The 24,391-nt window shown below is 42.3% G+C and overlaps 1 protein-coding gene across 1 annotated transcript in view; it reads left to right on the top strand.

The window, feature by feature from the left end:
• The first annotated feature begins 871 nt into the window (after positions 1 to 871).
• Positions 872 to 24,391, top strand: part of Bphl (biphenyl hydrolase like) — a 29,095-nt gene continuing 5,575 nt past the window's right edge. The window contains exons 1-5 of the mRNA XM_070024643.1: positions 872 to 1,015; positions 7,929 to 8,032; positions 10,602 to 10,768; positions 12,940 to 13,093; positions 21,505 to 21,636. Coding sequence (XP_069880744.1) covers positions 906 to 1,015; positions 7,929 to 8,032; positions 10,602 to 10,768; positions 12,940 to 13,093; positions 21,505 to 21,636 — 667 coding nt within the window. The 5' untranslated portion in view covers positions 872 to 905. The remainder of the gene's footprint in view (positions 1,016 to 7,928; positions 8,033 to 10,601; positions 10,769 to 12,939; positions 13,094 to 21,504; positions 21,637 to 24,391) is intronic.

Here is a 24,391-nt window from a genome sequence, read left to right on the forward strand (position 1 = left end):
TTGGCGGGATGGAGCCTCTCTGCTCGGGTGGAGAGTGAGGGGTGGGGGTGGGATCCTCGTGGAGACTCCCGGCTGGTAGGTTTCTCTGTTCCTGGTGATCTGCTGTTCTGCAAACCAGTACCAGATGTTCTGAAAGTGGCCCCCTGTGTCTCTGCTGTTTCTCTGGGGCTCCCACAGCCCCCGCCGGGCCGGCTGGCCGGCGGCTTGGCGCGCTGCCGCGCGGCCAGTAAAGGTTGGGGGAGGGGTCTTCGCTTTTCTCTGTTTTGAAATTCTTTTCCTCTTTCTTTTTTGTTATTCTCCGCCTCTGGTTTTTCTCTGAGTGTTCGTCTTTTTGTTGTTGTCGGTCTCTTGGGGAGATTAAGCGTTGGAACTCGAACTCTCTTTTTGGTTGGAGAGAGCTGTGGCGTTTCCCTACTGCCCCGTCGCCATCTTGGTCCCCCCTTCCCAGAGCATTTTACATTCCCACCAACCGTGTACAAGAATTCCATTCCTCCACAGCCTCGTTGATATCAATCTCGATTTTTTATAGTAACCATCCTAATGGGTGTAACTGGCATGGAGAAATAAGCACTAGTACGTTCAGCAGGCGGTCACTGGGGACGGGGAGGTCAGGAAGTTAGGAGAGGTCCCGCCAGGGAAGGCAGGATGGCAGGTGGATTCCTTCCCCATGGCTCAGGTCACCTGGGCAGCTGGCTAAGAGAAGATATGCATGGTCTGAGCAGCAGGGACGTGGCCTGGAGGCCCGCGGGACGGATGGGGCGTGTCTGGCCGAGGGCCTGACGTACGACAGTGGGCGTGGCGTGACGGGCGTAGCGTGGAGCCTGGCGGGATTTTCAGCTGGGCCGGACCAGAGCAGCCACCAGGCACCGCGCGTGCGCACTCGTGGCGGCGCCCCGACTGGAGCTATGGCGGCGGCAGCGCTGGGCTGTTGCGGCGCGCTGCGGATGAAATGGCTCCTCTCGCCGCTGAAGCCGGGCTTCCACGTACCCCGAGCTAGGCCCGCGGCCGCCCTCCGGTAATGGCGCCCCCTCCTCCGGGAGCCCCCGCGTCGTGCGCGCTCGGGACGGGGAGCACGCGAGGGGCGCGGCGGCCCCGTGGCCGGGCGGGGCGGGGCGTCGGCCGCAGCCGGCCTCGGCCAGCCGGCGAGGGCAGGGTGCGAGCGCCGCGGCCGCGCATGCGCATGCCTGGCTGCAGGTGGCACCCCGCGGCCCTGGAGGGTCGGGGGGTCGTTCGGCGTGGTCGGCGCTCGGACGGAGGGCCCGGGAGGTAGATCTGCGCGCCAGCACCGACTCCCCGTGACTCCCGGGTTGGAAGGGGCGCCCAGGAGCGCTCTGCCCGGACCCCTTCCTCCTCTCCGGCCTTGGGTGTGCCTGGGCCACCTGTAATCCCTGCTTGGCGGGCAGTGGAGGTAGGGTCGCCAGCACCGGCCTATCCCAGGAATAAGCAAAGAGGGCTGGGCTTGTGGCTCAAGTGGTAGTAAGCCTGCCCGCCTAACACGCACAAGCCCTCCGTTCAAACCCACAGTTCCACCAAGAGGAAGAAGAGCCTAAGAATTAGCTCTGGAGTGCTGATCACACTGTAGTCATGAAACCGTAGGTTCCAAGTCTCCTAATCTTTTCCCAGAAATCCTCTCCTCCCTTCAGCTGAAACAGTGATACAAAAGAAACTTGGCTTCATCTCTGACCTGCTGTCTAGAAAATGACTGCGCACAGTCTCAAGAGACAGCAGGGTTAGAGCAGCTTGAAGTCTGCTGTAGTTCTTGGTCTAGTTAACATGCCTACACATACACGTGCACACTCATCACAAACATGTACAGTGCATGTTTGCAGTTAACATGCATTAATGACTAATGGCTAGTACCTCATTTCTACTTGCATTTAGGATTTTACTTTAGAAGCTACTGATTTAAAACTTAGTTTGGGAAATGGCACTGTGGCTCAAGAGGTAGAGCTTTAGCCTTGAGCTGAAGAGCTCAGGGAGAGTGCTCAGGCCCAGAGTGCTCAAGACCCAAGACCAGCCAAAAAAACAAAAGGACAGCAAATCTGACCAGCTTAAACATTTTTCATAGTGTAATTGACCAGCTCTTGAGTTTCATATTTGACTTGGGTTTCTTTCACTACTTTAGAATTTTTAGAAGGTTTTTCAGGACTTTTGATCAAGGTGGACAAACATGTCAATTGCTGCAGTTATGTAAGTTGACTGGTAACCAGGAATTTTATCTAGTTTCCTATTTACAGAAAGGGATTGGATGTGGTTACATGCTTCTGATGATAGGATAGGCAGATCCTAGCCACCTGCTCCCTCTGTAGACCATTCTTCCTTTCTCTTAAGAAACAGGTTTCTCTGGACTTTCCACTGCCACATACCAATGCAGTTGAACATCACCCAGCACAGTCTGAATGCAAGTAGTGCTGGCTAATTCTTAAAAGAGGTGGCAGCCCCATGTAAGTGGGTAAAAACATTTCTGAAATAAACTGCTTCAAAACAGCTTGTATTTTGAACTTGAAACTGAGCCGTTTGCCAAAAACTTGCTTGTAAATCTGTTGTTTGGAATTGCCACCCTTTTCTTGTTTTGTAATCTCAGAGGTAATTTGTTCCTGGCTCAGTACAAAAAAAAGTATATTCTTCCTGTGTGCTCAGTTACAATATTAGTATTTACAGACTCTTAATCTGCTAAAAGGTTTTTTTTTATTAGCATACATTATTTGTACAAGGGGTTTTATTGTGCCATTTCCACACATGCTCACAATGCTCACAGACCAGCCTGACTCCCTATTGTACTCTCTCCATCCCACTTCCCCATTTTAAAACAATTGCAGTAGGTTCTTGGATCTGTTTTCATACATGCAAATAATCTAACCATATTTTTCCTCATCCTCCTGCTTTTGTTTACTCCTCCTCTCCTCCCACTGGACCTCACCCTTTTCCAAACCTGTTTCACTTTTTTTGCCTGTCATTCTTTTCTTCTTCTTCTTCTTCTTCTTCTTCTTCTTCTTCTTCTTCTTCTTCTTCTTCTTCTTCTTCTTCTTCTTCCTCCTCCTCCTCCTCCTCCTCCTCCTCCTCCTCCTCCTCCTCCTCCTCCTCCTCCTCCTCCTCCTCCTCCTCCTCCTCCTCCTCCTCCTCCTCCTCCTCCTCCTCCTCCTCCTCCTCCTCCTCCTCCTCCTCTTCTTCTTCTTTTAAAGATTTTGTATTAATTGCACCAAAGGATTCCATTGTGGTGTTTCAGGCATATATACACACACACACACACATATATATATATATATATATACACACATATATATATATAATGTTAAGAATAACTCTCTATTGCTTTCTCAGCCCCTACTCCCTCAATGAAAAAAAAATTCTGAGTTCAACCTTGGGACACCCTGTCAAAGATCAGGTCCTATCCTTCCCCAGTGCCTGCCACCACCCCTACCTGGCAGTCAGACTGAATGCTACACCAGTGCCTGAGCCCTGCTGGGGACACTTTGCACTGAGATTGGAGAGAAAACTATTACTATTGCTTCCTAGACTCTTGCCTTGCAGAGTTTGTGAGAATTTGAAATAACGAATGTGAATGGCCTAAATAATAAGGGCCATAAATAATCAGTAATTAGGAGGTATATTTAGTAACAAGACAAGTAATAAAGGTGTAAGTAATAATACAATATATAAAAAGTATAGAAGTTAATTCCCAATATTCATGTGAATTCAAGCCCTAAGATTAACTAATACTTCATTACAAAAGATGACTAGTTTATAAGAGATAGGTGAGCATAAACTGAGAATGGGTTTTTGTTGCTAAGCTAAATGTGAAGCTGAAACCCTCAGATGCTCCTCTCTGCACGGCAAGTTGTGAGTGCTGATTGGATTACCTGATCCTTTAATCTACACTTCCTCTATGGTAATATTAAGTGTAATGTGCACTTCAGGGTGATATTAAATAAGTTCCCAGTAGACAGAATACAGACTCAGTGACAAATGTTGGCTGTAATTTCGTTATTTGCTAACGCTGTAATGTCATTCCCTCTACCTCAGAGTCAGTGTCTCTCTTTGAGGGGAGCAGCTCTGCCCCCTCAGTACCATTATGCTTCTTACCCTCTTCCCAGTCACAAAATTGACCTAGCCCTTTGGAAAAGGAAGTCAAGGACAAATCTTAGGTGGGAAAGCATGCTTTCAGGGAATTGTAGGAATTTTATCTTCCAAGAAATTAATGTTCTTAGTACATGTGTTTTCAATGTTGATTGCTTCTTTGAATTTCCTAGAGAAATTAAAATAATGTAGTAGCCTAGCTTCCAGTCCAGATTTTTTTTTTTGATGTTTTCATGTAGTGTAGCCCAGGGATCCTTTAGGAGTTCGGCAGATGATTCAGATTGAAGTTTGAGCCCCACTGAAATAGTAGGCGGCAGGAAATGCTCTTGTGAAAAAGGAACTGAATAGGTGACCATGGAGCTGTTGGTGAAGGTGGATTGAATTTGGTGACTTGAACCTTACTCCAGAGTCTCTAACCCATAGCTTCTCTTTCATAGGACTGCATGTGATACACTGTGAATGCTAGTGCAAGGTTACTTTACTCATTTCCTGATTGATTCCAGGCTGCAGAAAGACATAGCCTTAGCACAAAGTAGGTATTTAGGAAATACATAAATTTGGTAAAGTTTTGGGGTGTTTTGGTGGTATTGAGGTTTGAACTCAATGTCTGCCACTTGAGCCACACCTCAGCCTTTGTGTGTATGTGTGACAAGCACACATGTATGTGTTGGTACTGGCTCTCTCTTGAGAAAGCCACTTCTGTCTGGTTAATTGAAGATAAGAATCTTTTGGATTTGTTTGCCTGGCTGGCTTTGAACTGGGACCAGCCAGCCTCCTGAGTAGCTAGGATTACAGGCATGAGCCACCAGCACCTGGCCCCTTTTTTCTTTAGTTTATTTTCAGATAGGGTCTGCTAACTTTTTTGCTTCTGTCACCTTCTAGGAGCCATCCTCCGGTCTCCACCTCTCTAGTAGGATTATAGGTGCATACCACCATGCTGGTAGAAGTTTAGGTAGTTTTGAAAGTGGCTCCCAGGGCTTACCCCAGGATTATTGAATGTCTCTCAGGATTGTCCCAGTGTGTGTTTGTGTGTGTTTGTGTGTGTATGTGTGTGTGCATGCATGCACGCATGTATGTGTGTGTTTGTGTGTGTAAGTAAATTATTAGGTAATCCTAATTAACATGCCTCCTTTGGAACACTTGGGTTTGAGAGATGTTATTAGGAAGGGAGAAGGGTTGGAAAAGACAGATTGACAGCCAGAGGAAAAGGATAGATTTTTGTCTTTTGTTTCTTTTTTTTCCTATCCAAAAATTAGGGAAATTTTATCTCGAATGTGATTCAAGTAGTAAATAGCTGTTAGGGCTATTGAGGACCTTGTCTGTGTGATCTAATTTTCTTCCAGTGTGCACATAGTTGTTAATCTGAGGCCTGTTTTAAGAGGCCTTCTGATAAGCTGGAGCAAAAGTGTTATATTCAGTTCAGATATCTGCATTTCTGTGGAAATACAGCTTTCAGTAACCTTGTTGTCTTTAAAAATAAACCTTTACCTTTTGTTTGAAGTTGATTTGCTTTTGTTCTATTTATGAACAAATAGTCCTCTACTCTCCCTCTTACACACACTTAATCACAGATGGGTGAAAGATGTGTGGCATCCCCAAGGGATGGGCTGATGTGTCGATACAGGTCCCTTGGGTGCACTAGTTATAGGAGGAGTAGACAGAGCACTAGGGAAAGCCTCTCTCCTTATTCTAGCTGCAAACCCTTCACCACTGGATGCCAACCCTGGCTCCCTCTGCCTTCACATTCTTTCTGTTGAACTTGGACCTTTGGTCATGCTAGGTTTTCAGAAGTGCCCTCACCATGACATTCTTTTCTCAGAATTTTACCCATCTTTGGAAATTCATCTCAAAAGCTACTTTTCTTCCCTCCAGATCCTACCCAGCTTTGACCTGAGCTATCTCTCTTCCAGAGCCACCTTCAAAATCCTATGCCTTGAAAATCCTTCCCCAGCATTGACTCCCATGAAGCTGAACTTTAAAGACTACCTGATTTTGACTCCGATTTTCTTTTAGACAGAGATTTGGGGACAGTGAAAACTAGAAAAGGCACATTTGGAATGGGCAGTCAAAGCATACTTCCAGCTGAGGAAAGTTAGGTTTTTACAGGATAAATGGGAATAGTCATAGAAAATGAAGGAAAGAAGCCTGTGAGCCGGTGCTCTGCAGGGGTGCAGAGGTATAAGGAGTTCTACCAGCAACCCTTAACCTGAAGCCATGCGTTTTATGCATTGGGAAAGATGGGGAGAGTGCAGGTTGACTTCTGGCATAGCTAATGCAAACCCTGAAAGTGCTGTTCGCTCTCCTCAGGGACTGGCCTTGTTTAAGAAAATACAGGAAATACCATCAGGAACTGTTGTCCCATCCAGGTGTCTCAAGCTTTTTTCCTCAATCATAGCAGTCCTCTTGAAGGTTTGCAGAGCAAGTCTCCCCTGTCTTTATTGCCCCCCTTGCTCAATTGGGACCAAAACCGATGTATCAATAAATGAATGTGTGCTAAAGTGAGTCTTTATTTCCTGACTACATTGATTTATTTCTGTTTTGATCCTGAGATAGCTGATGTCATCCTAACAATGAGGTAGATTTTAGAGGAATAGGAGGTTAATAATTAGGAAATTGGTAGAATCAGTGTTGTACTGACATTGCTTAATGGTTTTACTATTGCTGATTTAGTAATATTTCTGCAGATAAGGAGTTTATGTTATCTCACATCTTCTTCCCAATTTCATCTTACAATTTTCCAAAAACTGTGTTAAGATTTGATGTACTAGTCCATTCAACATATCCTTTTTCCTGTTCTCCTTGTTACTTGAATGAAGTTAGCAAGTCAGATGAAAGGAAATGAGGAAACGGGATTTTTTTTTCTTTAAAAACACTGTGGATGTCCATGAGGTAGAGGTATGGTTTCTCCCAGCATCTCTCCTGACATGTCATGTATCCCCTGTACACATAACTGTCTTCTGTATAATAGGTGGTTGGGAAAGCTCTTGGAGCATGGTATAGGAGCTTGGAACAGGCAGTACTAGTGCATATCCCTGGATGGTCTATTCTGGAGCATCGGGAAAGGCATATAGAGCCTCTGACAGGACAGACACTGGCAGCAGCCCTGTTTTGAGGCCTTGTCCTGGGCACACATGACACAGTGCTGGAAGGTGGAATTGAATGGCCCACCCATGGGCACACAGGAGTATGTGTGTGCCATGCCACAGGTCAGTGACTTAGAAAAGCCCTGTTCCATACAGAAATATGTCTTCATGTTAACAATCAGCAAGACCATGTCAGTACAGCTGGTGTTCCTAAGTCTGCTGCAGGTAGCCAGGTGACAGAAGAAGTGCTGCCCCTAAATAATAGTTTGAGATCAGGGCTTCACTGGGGACCCCTGGTGACAAACCCACCTTGAGGGTATTTCCAAGGCTGCTGAAGGTCCAGATAGCTGATCTAGATCTGCTGGGGTACAGATCTACCTTCAGTCTCTGTTCCTGTTGCCAGCTGTTATATTTCAATGTGCACAGCTCCATATGAACCTGCATGTGGGTACCGATGACTTCCAGCCCCTCAGGATAGTGGGAATATATGGATGGGTATTGATTTCAGCAACCCTCGTGGTGCTTTTGTCAGGTGAGCCCCTGGCTGGCTGCAGCAGCAGATTCCAATGGGAAAATACAGATCTGCTGTTCAGAAAGATACAAACTCATGTTACAATGGGGGGCTAAAAGCTGATGCACAAATCCCTATCCATGATGCCTGAGAGGGCTGTGATGCCGACTCATGCTTGTGAAAGGCATTTCTTTCATATTAAGTTTAAGGTTGGTGTACTAAATGATTTTCCTTTGGGATTTTTCTTTTTCTTTTAGCACCACTGTGACCTCTGCCAAAGTGGCTGTGAATGGCGTTCACCTTCATTATCAGCTGACAGGAGAGGGTGCTCATGCAGTCCTGCTGCTTCCTGGGATGCTTGGTCTGGATATTTTTAATGGATATATTGAGTGCATCGTTTGTGTTCTTTATGCTGTAATCATGTTACTAGATGTCCAATATGGATGGTTAATCTTAGTACTATGCCAAAATGTTTTAAGGGATATTTGCTAGAGTCACATTAGGATTGTTTAGAAAAATAAATCTGTTTCTACTGTATATACTTTTGCTTCCTATAAGTACTTAGTTTACCCATTGAGAACACTGTGAAACCAGTTACCTTTGAGGACGACAGTGGTCAGGAAAGGGGCATGGGAGAATGGGGCAGGTGATAGGAGTCAGTGAGCTGCTGTTCCAGTTGTCTGGAGATTGAGAAGTTTTCCAGAGTATGGGCCCCGTAGAGCTAAAACCAGGATGATTGCTCACTGTTGTGGTTGACATGATTGATTAGAGCTAAGAACAAGATGCTTAAAGCCTCTTTTTTGAGGCAAGGTGGCTCAAACTCTCCATCTTCCTGTTCCAGTCTTCCAAGTCCTGGGATTATACGGGCTTCCTTCCACACGCAGCCAGTATAAAATCTTTTTTAAAAAATTAAAATGAGATTAACATATTGCCCATTCTCAATGTGTGAGAATAGTAAAGCCCACTGAATCTCAACTTTATTTCACAGTCCAGATGTAGGAAGTTCAGAGGGAAAATGTATAGTGAGCCCAGGATATCCACATGTTAGTTTTATGAGGCTTAGGATTGTCACTTTATCTTTTGTTTAGTTAAGAATCCAAGTATATATTTATTTCCCTGTGCTTTGGTTCTTTCTCAATTAATTGATTTTCTAATTGTCCAAGCTTGAACATATGTAATACCATTGTAGCTAGGGAAGCATCTTTGTAGGTGGTATTTATGACTGAGTTTTTCTGATGTCACTGTATGAGATACATTAGGTAATGTCAAGCTAAAATCAATTTACCAAGTTAGAGTTCTGTTATTTTAGTACTTCAATAATTAACCAGGCACCAAAACTTACCATTTTTTTGTTATAGAAAACATTACCATGATTCCAAAATTTTCAGATGAAAAATAAGAGTGTTTCTCCTCTCCATATTCAGTCCTCCTCCCCATGAACCCTTAAATACTATTTCCTGGTAACGAATATGTGCTCCTTTAACACTTGTTTAAAGGTTTAGTATTCCTGGCCTTGGTTTTCAAATGTATACACATGGGCCAAAATGTCTTGTCATTTTGAAATTTTTCTGTAGCTTGTTCCCTTCCCCCATCTCCCTGTCTTTTGCCCTGCATTTAGGACAGTTCCTTACAGAGGCTTCCTCCACTCAGGGACATAGGAGAAGCTTGTGTGTCAGAACAATAGACACAGCTAGAAATCCATTGCTTTTTTTTTGGCTTGGGCATTGTGATTGATTTACCTGGGTTTTAGGAAGGGGTGCCTTGAAAGGAAGAATAATGGCCTTTATAATATTAGTGATCCTTACCACTGGAAAGACATTGCTACAGCTCTGAGAGTCCCTTTGTGGCCTAAACTCTGTGTCTTCAGAATCAAGTAGCTTTTACTGGTAAATGCCTATCTGTTACAGGACTGAGCTCTTCTTTCCATTGCTGCCCAGTGGGTGTGAGATACCACAGGCTATGTGACCATATGGCTAGCTGGGAACTGTCAGTCAAGGTTACCCAAACTTGAGAAAAGTTCTACTTGCTATCATAAACTGTTCTGTGCTTTTTGATAAAGCAAACTTAATTTGATTTTTTTCCACAGTTGAACCTCCTTCTTTTCCCATTTCAATGTTTTGTTATAATTTCCTAGTTACTCCCTCCCTCTCTCCCTCCCTCCCTCCCTCCCTCCCTCCCTCCCTCCCTCCCTCCCTCCCTCCTTCCCTCCCTTCCTTCCTTCCTTCCTTGGCTAGAACTCTGAGCATGGAGCTCTCTCTTGGCTTTTTCTGCTCAAGGCTGACACTCTGCCACTGGACTCACACCTCTACTTCCGAGCTTTGTATGTTAACTGAAGCTAAGAGTCACATGGGTTTGTCTGTCTGGGCTGGATTTGAACCTCAGTTCTCTAATTTCAACCTCTTGGGTAGCTAGGGTTATACACATAAGACACCGGTGCTTGGCTTATTTCCTGGTTTCTAATTCTAATGACAGAATAAAATCTTCAGGACTATTCATTTTAGCTTAGTAAAATGCCATCTGGAAGTTTAGAATTTCCTTTGAATAACTTGGGTCAAAGATCATTACAGATTTTATTGTGACATTTCTTATTTATAAGTAATTTATTTATTATAAGAAGACAGGCAATAAAGAATTAAACCATATCTGTATGTTTATTTCCATACAGTTTCATTAATTTTTAAAGGCGGAAGTAATACTAGATTCAATGAATAGTCAAGACCCCTGTCCTGAAAATAGCCACTAGGGGGCAATGAGCAGCAAGGCTATAAGCCCCTAGTAAATGATTGAGTCATTCTGAGACTACTTTCCTGATTATGTTCAGAATAGCAGCTAACTCCCTCGTTTTGAGATTATTATTGCATCTTTTTTCACACTGATGTGTTTCATAGAACAAAGCATTAATTAGTGTGTAACACAATGGCGGTTTGCAGGAAGCGGAGGGACTGATTTTGCACCCCAGCTTAGCAGCCTGAATAAGAAGCTCTTCACAGTAATTGCCTGGGATCCTCGAGGATATGGACACTCTAGACCTCCAGATCGAGACTTCCCACTAGACTTTTTTGAAAGAGATGCAAAAGATGCAGTTGACTTGATGAAGGTGGGTTCCAGGGAACTACTTAGGAGAGGGGGGATGGCTGGGACTGTCTTCATTTATTTTTTGCCATTCTTTAAACAAAGGCAATACTCTATGATTCCTGTAGAACTGGGGTGGGGAACATCTGACCTACAAAACAATTTTGTTACGTGACTGAACATTCTTGTTAGTCTACCATCCATCTGCCTATGTTGATAAGTTTATATGGCCCATGGATGATGTTATAAATATCCAGATGACCCTTGGCAGAAAAAAGTTTCCCCACCCCTGAGAATCCAAAGAGTTCCAAGAGATATAAAGAAGTAAGTAGATATATAACACAGTCTAGCACTTAAAGACACCACTGCAAAGACTTTTAAGGCTTTGCCTTTCTGACAGGTCATATATAAATACACTTGTTTTGATGGCATGCACTATAGTCAACATTCTTCCTACTCTTTGTTTTCAGTGACCAACTTGTTAAAGAAACACCTCTTCCTGACAGTAGCTGCATTTGCATCTGTCTTACAGTAGCTGCAGGCTGCAGATGTCCTCCTTACCCATGGTTATGCTTTCTATGCAGTCTAGAAATATTAAGTGGAAAATTCCAGAATAATTCGTGTGTGTGTGTGTGTGTGTGTGTGTGTGTGTGTGTGTGTGTGTGTGTGTGTGTGTGTGTGTGTGTGTGTGTGTGTGTGTGTGTGTGTGTGTGTGTGTGTGTGTGTGTGTGTGTGTGTGTGTGTGTGTGTGTGTTAGGCCTGAGTGCTGTCCTTGAGATCTTTGCAGGCTATCATTCTGCCACTTGAGCCACAGTTTCATTTCTAGATTTTTGGTGGTTAATTGGAGATAAGTGTTACACAGATTTTCCCAGCCAGGCTGGCTTTGAACTGTAGTCTTCAGATCTTAGCTTCCTATATAGGATTATAGGCATGAGCCTCCAACACCCAGCTTCATAAAGTTTTAAGTTCTTTTTAAAATTAAATTTTAATTTATTTTAGCTGATACATTAAAACATAAACTTATACATATTAATATGGCATGTTTTCATTTATACATTATATAATGTTCAAATTAGGTTGAACATTTATCACCTCAAACATTGATTAGTTCTTTATGATAAAAACTTTCAAGACACTTTCTTTTACCTTTTTGAAATGTAACTTTTTAATTGAAATGTAACTTTTTTACTATTGTGACCATAAGTTTTAAATTTCATGACATTCTGAGTACTGATCTCACACTGCCTCACTCCCCCGCCCCCATCCACCTGGAATCTGAATCATCCCCTGGTTCATACTCACTCTGTTCTGCATACATGTAGATAAAACTGTCTGTGTTAACAGTCATGCACTGTGGGGCTTCCTCCTGCCCCCTACAGATTTCATTGTGTAGATACACTGTGTCTTTCCATGATGTTACCTAATTAATTTGGATTTTAATTATAAATAGGAGTATAATAAACACTTCGTTATTTGTGGATTTAGTTCTTTTTCCTTGCTATTCTGAAGAATATTGTAGACATTTTGGACTTATTTCCTAGTAAATAAGTTGCCAGAATTTCATGTGAATTTGGGAGACAAATGATTATCCATAGTAGTTATACCACAATATCCCATCCAGATGTCTTGGAGTAATATTTGTTAATGCTTCAGTTTATCTTTCTAGTCATTCTAGTTTTACTCTAGGCAACATCTCTCAGAGGCTGTGTCCATCTTCTTTGCCAAACACATTTTCAGAATCCTGGTTGTCTCACTGATGACTTACGCTGCTTTGCCATTCTCTTCCTTCTTGTCTGTAGCTGTGTGCTCCCACAGGGATGGCCTGTGACTTCAAGTTCCCTCTCAAATCCACAGGTTTTCTCTCAAAACCTTATTCACACACACACACACCCATATGGGTGTTATATCCAAGTATAAATGATTTCCATTGCTCCTATTCCTTGGCACATTTTCATCCAACCAGAAGATACATAGTTCCCATGCAATTCAAAACAAGTTTTTATGACAACTATGTTTATACTGAAGTTAATGGAGAGAAAGCACCATGTTCTCAAGTAGAAGACTAGGATTTCCCTTTTATTACTAAGTGATCCTCCTGATAATATACCAGCAATGGTTCTCATCAGTGTTGACTCAGGCTCCTTTATTAGAGAGGAGCAATAACCTGTGTCTTGCATTGTTCTGTATTTGTCACAGGCACTGCAATTTGAGCAAGTTTCGCTGCTGGGCTGGAGTGATGGTGGCATAACCGCACTCATTGCTGCTGCAAAGTACCCATCTTACATCAGCAAGATGGTGATTTGGGGAGCAAATGCCTATGTCACCGATGAAGATGAAAGGATTTATCAGGGTAAGTCCTGCCAATTGGAGATGTCACAATGATGATCCTTTTTTTTTTTCCAGTTGGTCATAGGGCTTGAACTCAGGGCCTGGGTGCTGTACCTGAGCTTTTGCACTCAAGGCTGACACTTTACCACTTTGAGCCATAGCACCACTTCCGTTTTTTGGGAGGGGGGGAGGTGTTAATTGGTGGTAAGAGTCTCATGGACTTTCCTGCCTGGGCTGGCTTCAAACTGTGGTCCTCAGATCTCAGCCTCCTGAGTAGCTAGGATTACCCACCTGATTGATGATTCTTCTTATTCTTTCTGTCTCATTCCAACCATGTACTGATATGTCCATTTCAGTTTGCATATCTCAGAAGAATAATGGATTCCTAGGAAAGTCACAGTACTAGAAAAGGCTAAGGAAAGGCAATTCTTGGTTTACTCCTATGAATAATGATCTTAAAAAAATAGGAGAAGCCGGACACCAGTGATTCATGCCTGTAATCCTAGCTACTCAGGAAGCTGAGATCTGAGAATCATGGTTCAAAGCCAGTCTGAACAGGAAAGTCCATGAGACTCTTATCTTCAGTTAACCACCAGAAAGCCAGAAGTGGTAGAGCACTAGCTTTAAGCTGAAGAACTCAGGTACAGTGCCCAGACCCAGAGTTCAAGCTCCACAACTGAACTGCCCTCCCACCACAAAAAGAAAGAGGAGAAATGTGAAATGTGGGTCATAACCTCATTTAAAAGAATGTGAAAACTGGGAGCGGTAGTCTACACCTGTTACTCCAGCTTTCAGGAAGGTGAGACAGATGTATCATAAACTGGCTTGGGCTACGTAGTGAGAATCCATCGCAAAAAAACAAAAATAAATAGAAAAACCACATGAGTGTTAAGGAAAAATTGTAGTTGAATATGAAACCTTGTATTTTGGTTAAAAGAATTTCTGTGCCATTTGCATTTTGATATTGATTTTTATTTTTTCCATTTCCTGGAGTTCACATTGATAAATGTTATTTTATATGAAGGCATTGAACCTTCATTTGGCTATTTATAACTAATATTCACAGGCCATACAATATTATCAATATAGGCAGACAGGATATGGGCAACTGACAAGAAGTGTCTGTCCTGTCATATAGCAAATGGTTATATGGTCCATGGGCCAGATGCTCCCCATCCCTGAAAAAGTTTTTGTGATCTGAAGCAATAACCCTATGTTAGTCAGTTTTCCAAGTACTATGACAAAATTCCTAAATGTCTAATTTTCAATTAAAGGGAAGGAAGGCTTATTTTGGCTTAAAGTTTCAGAGGTTTCACTCCATGCTTGGCTGGCTCTACTTCTATGTATCTGTGGCAAGGCAGAATTTCCTGGCTGTGGGAGCATGTAGCACAATAGAGTTGCTCACCTCATGGAGGACAGAAGCAAAGAGACTGCAAGAGGCAAGGAACACGACACTCTTCAAAGACAAACCCTCAGTGACCTGATTCCTCTACCACTCATCTACCAATTATCCATTGATGAGGTCAGCACCCTCAGGATCCAGCCACCTCTCAGTAGCACCACCTTCTTAGGGACGGGACTTCCATGTATGAGCCTTTGGGGCCATTTTACATTCAAACCACCAGCTTTTGGTTTTGTTGATTTATTTTGCTATTTTTGTTTTCAGTTTCATTGTTTCTGCTCTGCTCTTCATTCTAGTTGCTTTGGGCTTTCAACATCCCCTCTCCTTTGGGTCTCAAAGTAGAATCTTGGCTCCTTGAGACCTTTCTTCTTTTCTAGTATAAGCTTTTAATGCTGTAACTCCTGCCCCCGCCAGGCACTACTGAATATAAACATCCTACAAATTTTGATAAGTTGTATTTCCCGTCAGTTCAGATATTTTCTAATATCCCTTCAGACTTCCTTTTATACCCATAGAGATTTAGGTATTTAGAAGAATAATATCTAATTTCCAAAGACTTAGGCTTTCCCAGACACCTTTCTGCTATTGATATGTAGTGAAATTCCATTAAATTCAGGAAACATACTTTGCATGATTTCATTCTTTTCATTAAAGCTCGTTTTATTCCCCAGAACATGATCTGCCCTGGTCTAAAATTGAACTCATTATTCCCTGACCTTTTCCATAGTCCATCCTGCTCAGTTGTTCTTTTCCCTAAGCACTGTCTCTAGCTATCAGCCACGACCTTCCCAGGCATGTAAGCCAGAGCCCCAGAGTCACCTTTCTTGGGCTCCCAGGAGGTATCCTGTGCTTTGACCTGCTGTTGTGCATATGCCTTCCTTTCTAGCCACCTCCCCCTCAAAGCCATGTTTTTTTACTGCTATACTCTGCTCCCAGACCCTGTCTCAGAAGGCATCCCAGACTCCTTAGGCCTGGTGATGCTTCCCTCAGAGATCCTGCAGCATTTGCACAGACCTACACTGTGGTCCTTCTTCCTCAAGACTGTCTCACTCACTGTGGTGTGAGCTCACCTTTGTGCAGCTCTGACTCTCCTTTCTCTCTGAACAGTAAATACATCTGTCTTTCAAATTCACCATAGTCTTTATTCTTTGGTTTGACATCTCTTCCCTTTCTGGCCATCATTGCTGCCATCTTATCCCCTAGTCTGATCTTTGACCAGGTGTCTTCCAACCCAGTGGTCCAATGGAGCTAGTGCTTGTATATAGCCAAATCCACTGGACACTTGGATGACCTTCAGTCCTTTGATCCTTCAGCAGCATTTGGTGGCTCACTGCAGTGTTTGCTCATATGTGTGCAATATCGACCACACTCCTCTTATTGAGGCTTTTCTGTGCTGAAGTTCAGGCTGCTGTGTCCTCTGGACATTGCCCTTTCTCTTTGGTCATTCTTTGGCTTTGATGTGTCCTCACTCTTCTCTGTGGGACTGAGATGTTGGGGTCTTTGGGTATCACCCTTGATGTGTTCTGCCCCCCCCCGAGACAGTCTTGCTGTGTTGCAATCCTCCTGCCTCAGACTTCCCAGACTTCCAAGAGCTGGGACTACAGGTGTGTGTCATCATATCTAGCACTTTTCTCTTACCCCCATGCCCTGGCTTTACTTAACTTCTGAATCCCAGACATTTAACATTGTATTGACTTCTCTTATCTGGTAGCTCTGGACATACCTCAAATATACATCTAAAATGGGAACTTACACTCTTTCCATAGACCTTTTCTTCCTGCTAGATTTCTCTTTTGTTCAATGATGTACATTGGAATACAGTAGTTCCTCATTTTACTTGATTTTACTTTCAAGTTTTCATTATTCCTGGTCTGAAATTTTAAATGGGAAATTCCAGAAGTAAATTTAAATTATGCACCATTCTACTCAGTGACCTGGTCTGTGTTACTACGTTCTGGAGTAGGAATGTCCTTGTCCAGGACCAAGGACCAAGGAGTGGTCCTTGTCCAGAATATATACACCATGTATGATACCCTCTTGTTAGTCACAGGAAGCCATGTTGGTTACAGGATCAGCAGTTAAGACAACATACTGCTTGTATTCAATAATGGCTTATTTAATATGGCTTCAAAGCCTGAGACACAGTGCTGGAAATTTTATTACAGTATATTGTTATAGTTGTTCTATTTTATTAGTAGTTATTTTTTCTTTTTGTTTCTTTTTCTTTTTTTTTTGGGTGCTGTTGTGGGGCCTGAACTCTGGGCCTGGGCGCTGTCCCTCAGCTCTTCAGCTCAAGGCTAGTGCTCTACCACTTGAGCCACAGCACCACATCCGGCTTTTTTCTTCTTGCTTATGTGGTGCTAAGGAGTCAAATCCAGGGCCTCAAGCATGCAAGGCAAGCGCTCTACCACTGAGCCACCTTCCCAGCCCCTTATTAGTAGCTATTGATCCTATACTCTTTCTAGTTTATGTATTAGACTTTATCATGTGTGTATGTATTGGAATGTATGTAGTGAATATGTAGTGAATTCATTCACTACATCTCCTATATACAGTATAGGAGATGCATAGGAAAAAACATGTATAGGGTCCTATACTATCTGCGATTTCAAGCATCTGTGTTTCATGGAGAGGAGGGATTGCTGCAGTATGGCTGCTGTTTAAAAATTCTTGAATAGACTGTAAGGCCTTTGAGGCAGACCCTTGTATCATCCGAGTATATATTGGCTGTAACTGGTTCATAATGTTAATGTTGTTAATGAAGAGTGAACAAGTTTTCCTTATTACAGTTCCAGGGTTTAGCACAGATTTTATGCCTAAAAAGAAACTATATCAGCTGGCTGCCAGTGGCTATAATCCTATGCCTATAATCCTAGTTACTCAAGAAGCTGAGATCTGGTGATCAAGGTTCAAACCAGCCCAAGCAGGAAGGTCTTTGAGACTCTTATCTCTACTAAACTATATTAAAAAAAGCCAGAAGTAGAGCTGTGGCTCTACTTGTGGCTCTAGCCTTAAACAAAAGAAGTTGAATCCAGATCTGTTCTGTTCTGAATCAACATACAATTTGATTCAAATAATTATTTTTGAGAACTTAAATATAATTACTACCTAATTTTTGGTGGTAATTATGCTTTGGGCCAAACAGTCTTCCATTGAAATAAATTAACAAAAGTAAATATATAAATATGAAGAATATTTCTGAATGTATGTTACATGCCAGGCACTGCTATTTGATAGTTCATGTGTTAACTTACTTCTCTTTATTTCAGACTTGTTATGGTTCTGATGAGGGAACTAACAGAGAGGCTAAGTAACGTGCTCAGTTATCACAGAGCTGACCTGTGCATGAGCTGGAACTCACACTGAGGCAGTCTGACTTCTAAGCCTATGTTCCTAACCATTGCTTGGTATGGATATCTGGCTTTCTTAACTACTGCTGGTTTCCCTCCCATTGAAATTTAGGCAGTGTTTCCTGTGGAAGCTGAGATTTCCCCAGTTTTGACATTCCCATAGATATCTCTCCATATGCCTGCTTTTCCTAAGTTAATTCGTAAAAGGATGTCTTGGTGTCCCATGAGAAGACTTAATGTTTCAGCAAGAAAAAAATAATATTGAACATTGGCTATTGTTTTTGACGTTGTGTGTGTGTGTGTGTGTGTGTGTGTGTGTGTGTGTGTGTGTGTGTATTTGTCTGTGCGTGTTTGCTAGTACTGAGGCTTTAACTCAGGTCCTGGAGCTCTCACTTGACTGGCACGCTACCATTTTAACCACATCTTCAGTTAATTGGAAGTAAGAATTTTGAGGATTTTTCTGCTCAGTCTGGTTCTGAACCTCAGCCCTTAATTCTCAGCTTCCCATTAGGATTCCAGGCATGAAAAACCAATGCCTTGCCCCACTAGGTTCTTAAAAGGTCTGAGCCTTCACACTATAGATAACTTGTTTTTTCCTAATTGATTGTTTTTCCTCCACTGGTTATTTTGTTTATTAGCATATACTAGTTGTATAGTGGGGAGATTCATTGTGGCATTTCCACAAACAACATATTACAATCAAAACTTCCTTTCTTCTCTTCTTTCCCCTTCTCTAGACAATCTCGGTAGGCCGCATTGCTTCATTTTCATACATGCAAAACTGACCACATTTACTATATTCATCTCATTCTTCCTTTTCCATAGCTCCTTCCCATCTGAACCAAGGAGTTTCACCATGGTATTTCAGATGTGCATATGTTTTATTCAGAACAATCCTCTCTATTGTTTTCTCTTTCCCCAATTCCTGGTTTATTTAATTTTTTCTTATTTAATACTTAGTAGAGTTACTTCAGGCATAGAGTATATGTGAATTATGATGTTCGTCCGCCTGCTGTGGAGCCCAGGAGCTATCATTGTGTACACTCTTGTTGTCTTACTGCCTCTTCTCATTTCACCTCTTCCTCCCCACACCCTTCAACCCTGTCCTGTGTCTTTATGAAAACAATATTGCCTTCTCGGACTTCTTTTTTTTTACTTTACATTTCTGACATCTATTGGGATGCTACTGGCAGCATTTAGGGTCATTGCTGTATTGTATTCCACAGACAATATTGGGTAATTATGGCAGTCTTATTTTTTGAATCTTTTACCACTAGCAGATAGCTAGTTTATCTCTGATGTTGCTGTGAGCATCTTCCTACCTTTTCCTGGGTGAAGGAATGGTAGAATCTCCAGGATAAGAACTCATGGTGAAATTGCTAATGATCCTGTGTGCAGAAATTACATCACAAAGTGAGGAATAGTCACTCCTAGTCTGAAAACAGACTAATTAGTATACTTCTCTCCATTGATGTCTGCCTTTCCTCCTAGAGTAGTCCTACCCGTGGAGTTACCATGATTTTTAGGGTTCTTTCTTTTCTACAGAGTTGTTTATCTACTTGTACTCATTACTTAGTTTTTATCACCCACTGCAACTCCATCGTAGCGTCAGAGTTACAGCCTGTGTATGATGCAATTGTTCCACTGCAAGAGGTCCCCTCATAAGCTGTCCTCTGCCCCATAGCCTAAAGTAGAAGCATCTACAGAATCATCTTATTATTTGGGGCAGAAGGTGCTAGGCATTGAACCCAGGGCCTCAGGCATGCATATGATTTGCCACTGAGCTGCTCCTGCAGCCTCTCTACAGTGAATCTTTTCACTGGCTTTTACAATATTGTCTTGCAGTTTCTTTCTTCCTTTCTTTCTGCAAATCTCTTTTTTTTTATACTCCTCAAATCTATTCAGGCAGCTTCTTCTCGCCGCTCTGATGTCTTTTCATTACTATATGGAGTAGTTTACCTCTTCCAAGCCTCTGTAGTCACCTCACTCCAGCCTCTCTCTCTGAATATTTAAATCAGGCTGCAGAGGCAGAAGCAAGCTGCCTGCTGTAATGGGGTCCACTGCTTCAGAAGAGAGATGTAGTTGTAAATAGCAGTCTGCTTGAGAACCATTTGGAGCTGTGTATAGATTAGACTTGAATTCGACTCATTTATATTATTTTTCAGATATTGTGTTTCAGTTACTCTTCTGCAAGCTTTCATTAAGCAATATCTAAAATGCTGGAGAACACTGGAATCTTTATCACAGTACTTAAAGAAATGTGGAAAATATTGACCTGTATACTTGCATTGATCTATTTAAAGGCAGATTTTATTGTTTCTTTTCTACTAATGAATCATCTATTATATAGCTTAGAGTTGTATTTAGCTTTCATACCCAATTTCTTCCATACCATAACTTAAAATTAGTCATTTATTTGTGTTTCTCAGTGTGCCAGAAAAATGCTGTTATGTAGCCAGAGTTGGTGTCTATATCTTTATCTGTGGGGTTCTTCATCTGTGGATTCAAGAAACCATAATTGAAGCTAGGTACTTTGGCTCATGCGTATAATCCCAGCTATTCATGAGGATACATAGTAGGAGGATTGTGGTTTGTGGCTAGCCTGGGCAAAAAGTTCTTAAGACCTTTATCTCAATCAGTAAAATCTGGGTGTGGTGGTACTTACTTAGCTATGAGGGAAGTGAAAATAGGAAGTCATGTTTAGACCATAAGTGTGTGACCCCATTTGAAAATAATGAAAGAAAAAAGGACTGGGGTGTGGCTCAAGTAATATAGTACCTGCCTGGTAAGTAGAAGGCCCTTAGTTCAACCCCCAATAGTGAGAAATGAAAGAAAGAGTGGCTGAAAATATTAGGAAAATGATGTCTGTGTGTCTGTGATGAACTTAGGTAGACTTTTTGTCACACAGTATTCTGTTTAGCATTTAAATTGTGTTAGCTAGAGTAAATAATGTCGAGATGACTTAAAGTAAAAGGGAGGGCCAGGAGCAGGTAACTCATACCTGTAATTCTGGCTGCTGAGCAGGCTGAGACCCAAGGATAATGACTCAAAACCAGCCCATGTGGGGAAGTAAATTACTAAATAAATTACTAAAAATTAAGCCAGAAGTGGAGCTATGGCTCAAATTGTAGAGCAATAACCTTGAGCAAAATTAAAGCTCAGGGACAGTGTCCAAGTGCTGAGCTCAAGCCCCTGGACTGGGAAAAATGGTATATAGGAAGAGCTTGAACATCTAGTTTTTGAATCTATGGGGTTCCTGGATCCAATCCTTGCAGACACCAAGAGAAATCTTTAACGGTACTGTTATGCAGTCAAGTTAAGGCACTATTTCCTTTAATGCTTTCAGGGGCAGTTTATTTTCATTCAGTAGAAGGCATGGGCCTAGGATGTGGTATAGATGCCCTTCCCCTTAGTGTACGTCCTGAAGGGAGACAGATGATCATCTGTGAATGCAGGAAACACTGCAGGGCTGTGGCCCATGCTCAGCAGAACAGACAAGAAAGGTGATGAAGTAGGCTTCCCGACCTCTGAGCAGAGATGTGAGGTGTGGCCCATACAGGCACTGGGGAGCCTTGCAAGCTCGGTGAATGTAAGGTTCAGAGGTAACACATGCTAGGGAGAGTTGAGGAAAGCATCTTAGAGAGAGACTAATCCCATCCTGTCCACACTTCTGTTTTTCAGGTATCCGGGATGTTTCTAAATGGAGTGAGAAAGCAAGGAAGCCCCTGGAAGTCCTGTATGGGTATGACTACCTAGCCAGAACCTGTGAAAAATGGGTGGATGGCATATCACAGTTTAAACATCTGCCAGATGGTAGGTGGCCTGTGATGGTTCCTTTGCTGATTAGATGAATGTGTGCATTCCTCTCTGATGTCCCAGGAATCCCACCATGTTCCTCACGGAGAGGACACTAGTTGTATGCAATATGAGCTCTTGTGTAGCAAGTCTGCCTTGGACTCAAAGCAAAGCTGCATGTGTGAAAGTTCACACTTCTGAGCCTTTATAGCATATGTCATTTTTCCCTTCAGTGGAGGTGATGACAAAATAGTTCTCTAGAAGCCTCTGTTTCCATTTTCTAATTCCAGAATGGGTAATTATGTCATGATTTTTCACTCTAGTAGAATTATTGTAAAGAAGAGAGCACTGACATCTTTCTGAAGATGACAGCATCTTCAGAACCAGGTGATATGACCTTAGCCATGAACCAATGATTCCCTTCCTTTATCTGAGGAATCAGGGAGATTCTCATGAGCAGTAAAGCTTGACATATTTTAGAGCCCTTCTGAATTAAAGTCTATTTTTATGTGGCTGTGTATGAGCAAGCTTTCCACAGGTATAATAGATAACCATCTTAGCAAAGAAAAGACTTATTTTACAGCGGTCCATGATGAGGGAGAGGCAGTGGGGCAAAACATCATGACAAGAGCACATGGCATAGCACAGCCACTTACCTCATGGCTGTAAAGTCAAAAAGAAAAAGAAACAGTATGCCCTAATGACTTGAAGACCTCTTCCAGGCCCCACCTGGTGCTACTCTAAGGAACAAGTTTTTTAGGGACCTTAACAATCTTTATAAGCCTTGGAATCTGTTCTCTCTCTCTCTCTCTCTCTCTCTCTCTCTCTCTCTCTCTCTCTCTCTCTCTCTCTCTCTCTCTCTCCTCCCTTTCCCTCCACATATCTCTCTCCCTCTCTCTCTTCCCTCCCCCTCCCTCTTTTGCTATCTGTGCTTCCGTGCCTACCTTTCTCCTTGCCTCCTTTTTCTTTTATAATCATGGAAAAAAATAGAATAGCTAGAATTTAATTGGGAAGACTTTCAGGTACAGAATACTTGTGGTTGAAGGACTAATTTGTTCTACTGGTAGTTAATTTCCAATGCTTCCAGGCATCTGGCATATCAAAATTTGTACAATGAAAAGACTTTGGAAATGTTCCATTTCTGGTTTAAGTTCAAAACAGCAGATGCATGCTTTGAAATGATTCTGTTCTAATGTATCATCTGCCATATAAACAGGTCTTTGAGATGTATTTTTCTCTGATCTTAGAAGAAACTGCTATAAAGCAATGAGTTTACACTGTGAAATGTAAACTTTTGTACTTTATAGAAGAGTGCAATTAAAAGATAGGAAGATCCAAGGCAGAAATAAAGTTTGAACAATGATTCAAAGTTACAGTATGATGTGGAGTATCTAATAGTGTAAAAGTACCTTGCAAAATCCCTTTATTTATAATTGTTCTCTAAGATTTATGGATGCTTGCCTTGGCAGGGTTGTTAATGTACAGCTTCAGAATCAGGTGGGTCTGTCAAAGTTTGATAAAAGAACCTTTTCACATCGTGATAGTTGTGTAGATTGGCCAGCTTTCTTCCATGTGTTTTATACCAAAATGGAATTGATAAACCATTTTCTACAAAACTAAAAAAAAAAAAAGAATCAGGTGGGTCTGCATTTGAATTACAGCTCTATCACATGGCCTGCTGTCAAAACAGATGGAGGCAGATGACTTAACTTCTCTGTGCTTCAGTTTCTTCTCTGTGACTAGGCCAATGTAATACCTACCTCATAAAGTTGTGCAGATTGAGTGGGATAATACATGCCTAGCATAGTGCAGTTACAGCGTTTGATGAACAATTTCTGTTTCTATTATTATAGAAGTGTTCAGTTTATAACTAATGACTTACTGAGCGAGGTAAAATGTGTAACCTTTATAAGTATTTAATAGCACACCGTTCCTGGCACACAGGGAGTACTTGGCTTTATCAAAATGGTCTGAATAGATGGCAAATGTGTGCCATCCAAGCCTCAGGAGAAGGAGGCTTCAAAGACCTAGACATCTACTTCCCCTGTCACCAGGCCACTTCTCATTTAGTGGCGAGCCACCTGCAGATGAAGAGGCCTAGGCCTGTACCTTATGGGCAGCAGCATGAAGCTGGCTCCCAGCTAGCTCTGCAGTAGCACACTTTTCTCTCAATACAGACAGAGGTGGGAGACGGTGAAGGAGTTATCTATAGGGTTACGCAGAATTACGATGATTCCTGTTTTGAGACTGAAGCTCATGGTGAAGGAGCCTAGGCAGAAGTTGGAGCACAAGCTGAACATTGCCTCAGTAATGCTGTTCTCAGCAGGCCCAGATCCAGATCCTCAGATCTCAGAGGGTGGGAGGCAGGAAAATCCCCCAGGCTCTAGCAGTAAAGATCAGCAGTTTCCCAGGAGCACATTGCAATTCCAATATGAATCTGTATAACAGGCCATCAGGAGTGTCACATCTGCCCGTGGCTGATGGGCCACCTGTATGACAGAAAGAGTGGCAGTTTTCTTTGTTTGATTTGTAAGGTATTAATTTAAATTAGGCAAAGCAGTTTGTTTGCTAATATAACTTACAAACACAAAAGCGTAGAGAAATACAAATAGAAACCCAAGGCTTTTAGAGCTGGAGGGAGTCACAAATTCAAACCAGTTTTTACAGACAGGGAAACAGCCACCAAGGTAGGCATTAGTCACCTTTCCATCATTAATAAAATACCTAAGGTAGTTCATTAACTTATAAGAAAAGAATGCTTATTTGGTTTACA

This window comes from Dipodomys merriami, unplaced genomic scaffold (assembly GCF_024711535.1).
Source record: "Dipodomys merriami isolate MVZ:Mamm:240054 unplaced genomic scaffold, mDipMer1.0.p SCAF_16, whole genome shotgun sequence".
Lineage (NCBI taxonomy): Eukaryota > Metazoa > Chordata > Mammalia > Rodentia > Heteromyidae > Dipodomys > Dipodomys merriami.